General features: G+C 34.7%; 1 protein-coding gene across 1 annotated transcript; it reads left to right on the forward strand.

Moving 5' to 3' along the window:
• The first annotated feature begins 1,130 nt into the window (after positions 1 to 1,130).
• On the forward strand, positions 1,131 to 9,599 carry LOC103581728 (testis-expressed sequence 15 protein-like). Its single transcript, XM_008563491.1, is given in 7 exon segments — positions 1,131 to 1,215; positions 1,218 to 2,818; positions 4,696 to 4,808; positions 4,893 to 5,014; positions 5,225 to 5,447; positions 8,261 to 9,231; positions 9,286 to 9,599. Coding segments are annotated over 7 exon segments (3,429 nt in total).
• The last annotated feature ends 687 nt before the right edge of the window (positions 9,600 to 10,286 follow it).

The raw sequence follows: 10,286 nt of genomic DNA on the forward strand, positions 1-10,286 counted from the left end.
AAGAACATTGTGGTGCTTCTTGGTTATATAATTATGACTTCATATATCTCATAAACGTCACAAGCAATTTTTCATCATTAATTTCTGTTTTAATAAAAGAATATTTATGGTGTTACTTAGCTGTGAATATTTTGTGAACATTTTAAGATAAATTATTTACTTGTTAAATATGCATTTTTATAAGTTCCTTTATTATTACATGAGTTTCCTCATGAAATTTTAGGAATAGATTTCTGTAAGTTATGAAGGAAAATATGCTTTCTTTTTCCAGGTTTTTATGTACTTCAACCATTAGTGGGAATACGTATTTCACAATTGAGGAGGTGGGGTAGTGATTTGCTTTGCTTCCAGGAAAAGATTTTGTGGAATCGTTTCGGTTTTTCCCCCCTACTTCTCCACCTCATTCTCCTTTCCTTTCCTTTTTTGTTTTCCTGTGATAGAAGGGGGGAAAGCAAGGTAACAGTAAATGGAGGCAATTTTGCCTAGATGTTGTTGAATGTTCGAAATTAATATAAGAAAGGCTTAGTCTGTGAGAAAAACGTTCTTATTCCTATTTAATTTTTTAATTTCTTGTCAGAATTCAGTTTTCTCATAGCAAATACTGTTTCTTAGAAAGTTCTCTGGGGTAGGACAGAGTTTCATGCCACATCATTTCTACAGTATTGTTTTGTTACTCATTCTCTTCTCCTTTTGCTTTTTCTGTTGAGAAAGCATTTTAACATTAAGTTACTAAACTTTCAATTGAAATCAATCATAACATAGTTTGCTTGTATTAATAGAGTTTTCTATAGAAACATTTCTTGTTACTTATTTTTTTTACTGTCTTTTATTTCCACAGAAAGAATATGTTCACTGAATAACTGTACAGTGGCCAAAAGAATTGGAAAAGGAGAAGATGCTACAGTCATCTTTGAGCATTTCAGGAAACCTATAAATCCATTTGTTCAGGAAAATTTTTCATGCAAGGCACTAAGTGCAGAGAATAATCCTTCCAACTCAAAGATTTCTAATTCCTATGGAATGTGCAAAATGGGAACATTCCTATACTTGAGACATAGAGTGGACAGACAGAGCACAATTTAGCAGAAATCAGAGACAGTTCTCAAGCACATGATTCAGGTCTTTCATTTATGCCCAGTAATACCGAAGAAAGTGTCAATGATGACTATTTGTTAAACTTGACATATCTTAAAAATGTTTTAAGTGATCTTTCTCTTTTAAAACAATAGTGTATCGAGCCACAGTTATTACTTCAAAACTTATCAAAGACCCAAGACTGATTAGGAGAGCAAAAGCCATGGAAAAGCAGAATAATACCACAGGTTTATATGAGATTTTGCCATTTGAGAAAAGTTCAGGTTATGTTAATTCAGAAATAAACCTGTCACCCATGCCAACTACTTCTGCCTCTTCACCTGAAGTGGTTCCTGATAATCAGGCTATTCTTACTAATTGTTTGGATGCCCCTCGCTTCAAAATGTCTTTTGATGATTCACAATCTCAGGCCCACAGCATGGACTCTATGGACTACGATTGTACACCTTCGAATAAAGTGACCTTAACAGGACAATGTAAGGACCAAGACAATTTTTCCTTGCCAATTCCTTTGTCAAATGTAGTTTCAGAATTTGAGAGCCAAAAACACAGTGAGGAAAAAGCCCAGAGAGGCCAACAGAGAAGCAACATCCCACTTGTAATTAAACAAAGCAGTGAGACACGTAACTCTTATGGATCAGTGAATACTTGTACAAAAGAGTACAATAGTCACACCTCTCAGAAATTACAGTCTTCTAATTTAAAAACTGCGTATCAAACTGATCACCAAATGTCTACAGTTTTTCCTCTCCAAAAGAAAGAACACATAGATGAGCACATTCAAAATATTGCAAAGATGAGAAACTTCACTGACCCAGAAAACAATTCCAAATACGAAAAGAAGCAAACTTTATGGAAAGAAACTGACAATTATTTTACTAATGAAACAAAAGTCAGCCCACTAGATAATTATATTTCATTGCACCAAGAATACAAAAAGGGTGAGAATCTTGATTCTTTGGGGAAAAACTCTGATAAAACATTAATTACTCAAGAGTTTGGAATACCAGAATCTTTCACATCTGCCACAAAGGATAAGGATGAACTAGATCAGCTAGCATTGGAATTACAAAATAACCTTACTCCAAGTATAGAGAACCTTTCACAAAAGCATACTCAACACTCTTTGGAGTATGAAGACAACTTTCATACAGGTTTTGCCATTGCTCAAAAGCTAGTGGAACTGAAATTGGAATAAACAAATCAGAATTATTTTAGCATCATGACTGATGCGTTCCAGGAAGCAAAAGACATTCCCCAGGCCAAAGAACTGCTCATTGATACAGTTATTTCACCTCATGACAATTCGAACTGCAGCATAACTAGAGAACATGTGTGTGTCCATAGGAAAAATGAAAATGAGCCAGTGTCATCGGAGAACAATCAACAAGACTGCCAAGGAATTCCTCACACTGAAGATGAAGGTCAACATGACAGTCTGTTCTGTAATACACACTTGAACAGTGATATATGCCTGAATATTAATTTCAGAGAACAAGGAGATAAGGATAAAGAAAACCACAATGAGGCTAAAGAGGAAAATGGTGCTTCGTCTTCAGAAAACAACATAGAATTTATATACGGAGACGAGAAGCAGGATTTTCATACAAACAAAAATTTCACCTGTGTAGACGAAAGCAAGAGGAAAAACTACAGCAATGTAGGAATTCTGAGTTCTGAAGAATTTTCTACTACGTTTAACTCAATGTGGGGAGAAAAATACGTATTAACAGAAACTTCATTATGAAATTTCAGGAAACAATCTTATGGGCTCATTAAACCTAAATTTGATAGCAAGGAAAAATTACAGTATTCCTCAATTGTTATCAGCCCCTCCAATGACAGATAGTGAGAGAGAATCTTCGAAATTTTATTGGGATAAACAGAGACATTTTGCTTTACATTGTTGTGCAACATCTACTGCTGTATCACATCCACAGAGATGAAGGGGAAAAGAGTTACTAAAGACAGAACAATGCTCTTCAAGTAATTGCTTCCATGTACATGGGAATGAAACAAATGTTAATGAGAATTCTGAGTTGGATCTGACATCAGTAACTGAACAGTACTAGTAAAAGATTTGGGAAAATATAATGAAGATACTATCTCACAATGATAATTCTCTGCTCTTAAGGGATAATATAAAGGATTCTTTAGAAAAATGGATTGCAAAGAAAGACATTCAGGACAGAAAAATGTGGAAAGTTAAACAAGCAGGGAAAAAAAACGATAGAGTTTATAAAAAAAGCATTACTGGAGGATCAACTACTGAGGCTGTGTACAAAAATCAAAAGAATAAGATCTTCGAAGAGCAATCCTCCCACTTAAATGAGAAAACAATTAAAAGTAACTTTACTGATTATCATTTAAGCATTAACAATACTACTACTGAGGCAGTCTCTTTGAATCACACAGTTTCTAATCAGTTTAACAAAAGAGAGGAGAGGGAAGTTAAAGTCGGTGATGGCTCTCAGTCTAACTCAACATTACATTCAGAAATAGCCTGTATTTCCAAACCAGTCATTCTAGGAATTAATTGTATGCCTATTTTACATGCTCACTCCGAAACTTCTAAAGTCAGTCCTCTTCAAAGGAAACGTACATCACATATAAATGAATTAAAAGAAGGACATTGCTCAGCTAATCGTAGGACTCTTATAGCTAACCTATCTCAAATTTTGCAGAGGGCAGATGAAGTTTCTTCTTTGCAGATTCTACAGGAAGAAACTAAAGTTTGTCAAAATATTCTCCCTTTATTTGTTGAAGCTTTTGAAAGAAAACAAGAATGTTCACTTGAACAAATCCTGATTTCAAGAGAACTGTTGGTAGAACAAAACTTGTGGAATAATTGCAAACACAGGTTAAAACCGTGTGCTGTGGACACTTTAATAGAACTTCAAATGATGATGGAGACTATTCAATTCATTGAAAACAAAAAAAAGCCTCTTAGGAGGTGAACCAACATTCCGAAGCTTGCTTTGTTATGATGAGACATTGTATAGTGAGCTGCTTGGCAGTCAATGAGAATGTCAACAGCAGTCCAGTTTCTATCCTGCTTTTCAAGGAAGGTTAAAATATAATGCATTCTGTGAGTTGCAGAATTATCGTGATCAATGAATTGAAGTGTTTGAAGACGCAAAAAGGGAAAATAATTCATACTATGCATTCTTAAAATACAAACGACAGATTAATGAATGTGAAGCCGTAATGAAACATTGTTCTGATTGCTTTGACTTCTCTCTTTCTGTTCCATTTACCTGTGGCATTAACTTTGGAGATAGTGTAGGAGACCTAGAAACCTTAAGAAAAAGTACTTGAAAGCTTATCGGTGTATATAGGGAGTTTAATAAAACTCATTCGTATCCAGGAAAACAAGACCATCTGTGGGTTATCATAGAAATTACCTCCTCAAAAGTTAATTTTATCAAGAGCAACGAGGCAGTGAGTATTACAATATCTCTGTATGGTCTGGAACATATCTTTTTTGATTCTGCAAAAAATCTTGCTTGGAAAGAGAGGAGACAATCTTTCAGCAAAGAATACTCAAGGAAAAAGAAGAATGAAGTGCTACTCAAAATGAATCAATGTGCTTTTTCTCAGTTGCAGAAGATATATGATACTCTGGCTAAAGATCTGAATGATGAACCAATTTCCAGTATTGGGCTTGAGGAAGATGCTGTGATTGCTTCCAGAAAGTTCCAGAAAGACAGATGGTCTAATAAACAATGCAACAATTAGCATAGAAAATTGAGGTTTAGCGGTACTTTGCTTTCATACCCAGATATTTGTTTTATTAGCGAAATATTAGATCAAGCTCAACTTGCAGACATTAAGAAACTACAAGAGCTCACTTTGAGATGTACAGATCACTTCGAAATTTTAAAAAAATACTTTCAGGTGCTGCAAGAAGATAACATAGGTAATGGTTTTATAACAGAAGAAAATGCTTTGGATATGGTGAAAAACCACAAGCAAGGGGCTATAATGTTAAAATCTGCAGCCATTGAAACATACATTGAAATTGTCATGGTTTCAGGAACAGTTCACTTTCTTAAAAATGTAATGGCAAAGAAACTAGACAAACAGGTTTCGAGGAATGCTTTGGTTTGATTTGTTACTTCTTCCTGAGCTAATTCACTGCCAAGAGAAAATGTAATGGCTGCCCCTCGCAAAGATTTAGGAAAAATGGCCCATATTGTGAAAGTCATGAAAACAATCAAACTTACGAAGATTATATGTGCTAAAAATTCTACATTAACCATTTCCTTTATCTTATGTCAAATGCAATGCAATAGAAGGAAGACTTTACAACGAAAGAGAAAAGAAAAGATGAATATTCATGTTATAAACATGTAGAAAATGTCAATAAATTCATTACTTCTGTGAAGGTGGCTCAGTTTCAGAGTGCATAATGAAAAACGATACAAATTCCTCTAACAAACGACCTATCACTGTACAAATGTGAAAACTATCAGAAACAAGAGAAAAATACTATCTCCACTTGTAAAAAGCCAAAGGCATGACTGTTTTAAAATGAAACCTGTGTTAAGTATTTTTTTTGGAACAAATCTACTCTTTAAGCAAACAAGTAGTTCGCAAAATTATAAAAGTAGAGAATGCTTTAAATAATGCCTTGCAAAATGAATTTACTAACTAAGGTATTGGATATTTTTTTAAATATAAAAATTATTGTATTTAGAAAACATTTCTTGGAAGCACATGAATTTTGATACCTTCTTAGGGGAACACCAATATTACGAAAATTATGAATGTGAGTTAAATGAGTGACCAAGTGCTTACTAAGTAGCATCTGTATAAAATGTCCAATGTTGTTAAAATTAAAAACTGGCTAGTGAAGCCTGTCTATTTGACTATTATCATCCAGATGGGAAATAGGATAGATATTTTTAAATAGATGATTATCAAGGAGTTAGAAGAATTCCTATTTAAGCACATTTTAATACACTTTATTTAGCATTTATTATGTTCTTGGCACTGTTCTAAGAATTGTATAAATATTAAGTCATTTATTCTTCACAAAAACCTTATGATGTATGCACTATTATTATCTTATTTAATAGTGAGGAACTGAGGCATAGAAAGATGAAATAACTTTCCCAAGATCACAGAGTTAGTAAATAGGGGAGGCCAGATCTAAAACCAGGCAGTCTAGCCCCAGAGCCCATACTAACGGTTGCCCTTGCTCTACACTCAGAGGCTTCTGTCACAACCTTTCAAGAATTTCTTAGTTCAGAAGTACAGAAACAGAACCCTATATGCAAAATGAAAATCTGCTTGCTCTGATTGTATTTGTTAAACTAGTTCTAAAGACTATGAATCTAATCACCGTCAATCACACTACATTTATAAGAAAACACCTAATAAACAACTGGCATATAGACATAATTCAAAAACACAAGAAAACGGGGTGCACTCCCCATCAAGAGTAAACTGAGGGTGGTTCTCAAAAAAGTGTAGGTATTGAGAAGGAAAGCAAAAAAAGAAAGCTTGGATTGTTAGAGAAGTTTTATTTATTTTATGGAAGAACACAGACCAAAGCTTTCCCTTAAGGAAAAATATGTTACCAAATGAAAGTAAAAATGAAGAGGGTATTTAATTTATGGGAAATAATGTGAGCAAAGACACACGACACAATGCTTATTGACATCATTTGAGAAATGAGTTTAGAATTGGAACAATTTAATAGAGTGGGCAAGAGTACACTAAGGATGGAGAAAGAGGAGGTTTCACATTAGTCTTCAGTATAGGCCTAACGTTTGAACTTCACTCTGTATATTTGAAGTCTAATGCCATGTGAAATGTGTTTTCTCAGTAGTTTAAAGGGTAGGGAGATTCGGAGTAAGAAGTAGTAAGTCAGCCATGGCTTACAGAATAAAAAAGAAAATTCGTATTTGACAGACATTGCTTAAAGAATTGATGGGGCTTAGTGACTGGTCTACTAAAAAGTATACAAAAAAGGGAGCAGTCATAAATGGACTCCAGTCAGTCTTAAGATGTGAGGATAAGAAAAATGTTGCAAATTTTTTTAAAAAGAAAGGGGATAACATACTAGTTTTGTAATCATCTTAGTTTTGTTAACTAAGTGTAAGTGGTATTTGCTTCTCAAAGAATTAAGCTGTGACTCACATAGCAGAAAAAATGAATTCACAGGGTGCTAGTTTCATGGAAATGCCTATCTTCTAAGGAACTACACAAAGGGACAGATAGTCCAGGCAACTACCAATATATAAAGTCAAGACATCGCTGAAGCATCCCTGGAAATGTGATAAAGTCAAAGTATACGTTCAGGGAACTCAAAGTATTATATGGAGTTGGACGATGATTTAGATGATTACTGAAATACCTTTTGAGGAGGCTGGATTCAGTAAAATATGATACTTCTAGTTTCCTGAGTGGTATATACAAATTCCAGGCCAAAGATGAATTTCTCTCAACTGTAAAGAAGTAGTACTGTTTTCCCCTTTTCAACATACTCTTTCACACATATAATTCAAAGACTTTTATAGAGCACCAAAAAATATAATTATCTTGGGGACCTGTGTTAACTCTGGCTCTAGACATTGCCATAGTGGATGCTTCTCTCAGCCTGCTCGAGACTGTCTAAATTTAGTTAAGAATGTCAACGTTATTAAATTGGCAAGAAATTTTGGAGTTCTGCTTTTCCCATTCTCAAAGATGGACCAGCAAAAAAAAAAGTTTAGTTTCTTATAACAGGGAAAAGATCATTTGGATGGGGGTGGAGGAGGTGTGAACAGCTGGTGGTTTCACAAGTTATATATAGCTATTTGAAATTAATGAACATTGTGAACGGATTGGAGACATATGACTTAGAAACTACACTGAACAATTGAATAATGATAGTTTCCTACTTTTAAAAGCCTCCATCAGGAAATACCAAAAGCACAGAATAGTTAATTACAATATTGGAAATATATTTGAAGTGGAGAGTATGTCATCTTCAGCAGTATCTAAATTCAAACTAAGGGAGTCAAACTGGTAAAATATGTTACTCGTATACTGCCAATACAATGAGAAAATATAAATTGTGAGAACTGTTCTCCTGAATAATTTCAAATGTGTTTCTTTTAAAATTTTGTGAGTCTGTATATTTAAAGTTGTTGTATGTATGTGTTACACTTCATAGGAATAGAGGATCTCGTCCCCAAAGTGGAAATGAAATAGGATCAAGTTCATCTGACAAGCTGAAAAGAAACCATGCATCTCCAAAAAAGACTGAAATGCAAAGATCACTACCTGGCTCACTTTTACCTTTAAAGAACCTGAAAGACACGTACACATCAAAGTCAGAAAACAAAATAGATACAACTGATATTTTGTCTGATACGTCAGAACACTTCACTGGACAACAGGGAAATTTAAATAGCATGAAGAAAAGAAATGTGAATTCTAGTGCTGCTGAAACAGAATGTGATAAAGACTGTAGTTCCTTTGTGATTTGTGACCAGAAAAGTCTAGATGACACTTTTTCCAAAGACCACGAAGCACCTTCACATAAATTTCCTAAAAATTCCCCAGATCCTGGACAGAAATCTTGTCTTTCAGACATAAAACCAGGAACCGATCCTTCTCTTGAGCTTAGTGCATCCGTGTGTTCAAAGCCTGTTTTCTGTTCTGTGAGGGATGTCCATACCAACCTAGAAATGAATGGCACAGTCCTTGAACTTCAAGATAATGAAACATTAAATTCATCTATTAAATATTCCACATTCATCAATTCTCCGGAACCCGTAGTTATCCAGAATAAAATATCTGTGCTGCAAATAAATAAAGCACAGCTTGCAAAAACTGAGTCTGAGGAAAAACATAAGAAGGATACATTGGATTCCAGTATTATATCTTTTGGAGCATCTGGGAGCACAACACTTAATGTGAATCAAACAGCACAATACTCTTTTTCTGAACAGCAGGATCATGAAACTTCCAAATTTCTAACTCAGAATGCTGCCACATATTGGAATGACCAGGCGCAGTCTGCATGCACCCCAATATATAATTCTTCTGAGCGTTCATTTGGAACTTCATATCCACACTATGCTTGGTGTGTTTATCATTACAGCAACAGCGGCAGCAATGCCATAACCCAGACATGCCAATGTGTTTATCATTACAGCAACAGCAGCAGGAATGCCATAACCCCGACATGCCAAGGGATGACATTGCATGAAGTGCAGCCACCACCTGGGATGCTGACTACAGTTGTAAGCACTGTCCAGAACACACCTTCCAATCTTCCACACACTCAGTGTTTTGGTTACACTTCTGGGGAGCCACAAGCAAATGACTTTGTGCCAGTGAATGGGTATTTTCAATCTCAGATCCCTATTTCTTATAATTTTCTGCAGCCCATTTTTTCACATTATGCATCTCCTGAATCATTACCAGAAGCTGCATACTCTTACCCTCCTAATCCAGGTGTGTTGCCAGAAGTTCCTCAGATATATGGAGAGTTTCACAAGTTTTAAAGCTTGCTTCACTGAGTCTTTACATTTAAATTTGTACATATATATAAATGGACATCACAGTAAGTGAATTGCTTGTAATATAAGTGATATATGACAGTCATTTTTCTGTGCAGATTTGTAGAATTGTTCATATATCAAGTAGAGTTGAATTGTGTTGTCAGGTGGAAAACGAGTCAGAAATTAAATTAAAAGAACTCTGACATCACTAATATGTCCTTCAGTAAAATCCAACTTTAATGAATAGTGAAGTAAATTATAGTAATCCAGTGAAAAATGATGCAACTATTAAAAGGTTTATAAAAGTTTTTAATGGCATGACAGCTTTCAAAACTATAAATTTACCTACGTAGATAAAGACATGCATAGAAATACTAAAATGAAATACACCAACGTTTTAACTTGTCTACCTCCACGTCATAAAATGTGGGGTATGTAGAGTGTTTGTCCAGATTTCTTACTGTGAAACATACATTATTTCAATAATTGGAGGAAGAGTCAAAAACCAAGGTGGAAAATGAAACTCGAATCATATAAAGCAATCTTTCTCTTTCAGTGTTCTAATACGATAACTTGGTGTAATTGAAATGTAGTGGCAGAAGAACTTGGTAGTTTATTGGAGGGAGCTAAAGGTGAATGAATCAATTCACACACATACATACACACACACACANTTCTAGAATTTTTTTC

This window comes from Galeopterus variegatus, unplaced genomic scaffold (assembly GCF_000696425.1).
Source record: "Galeopterus variegatus unplaced genomic scaffold, G_variegatus-3.0.2 Scaffold13786, whole genome shotgun sequence".
Classification (NCBI taxonomy): Eukaryota; Metazoa; Chordata; class Mammalia; order Dermoptera; family Cynocephalidae; genus Galeopterus; species Galeopterus variegatus.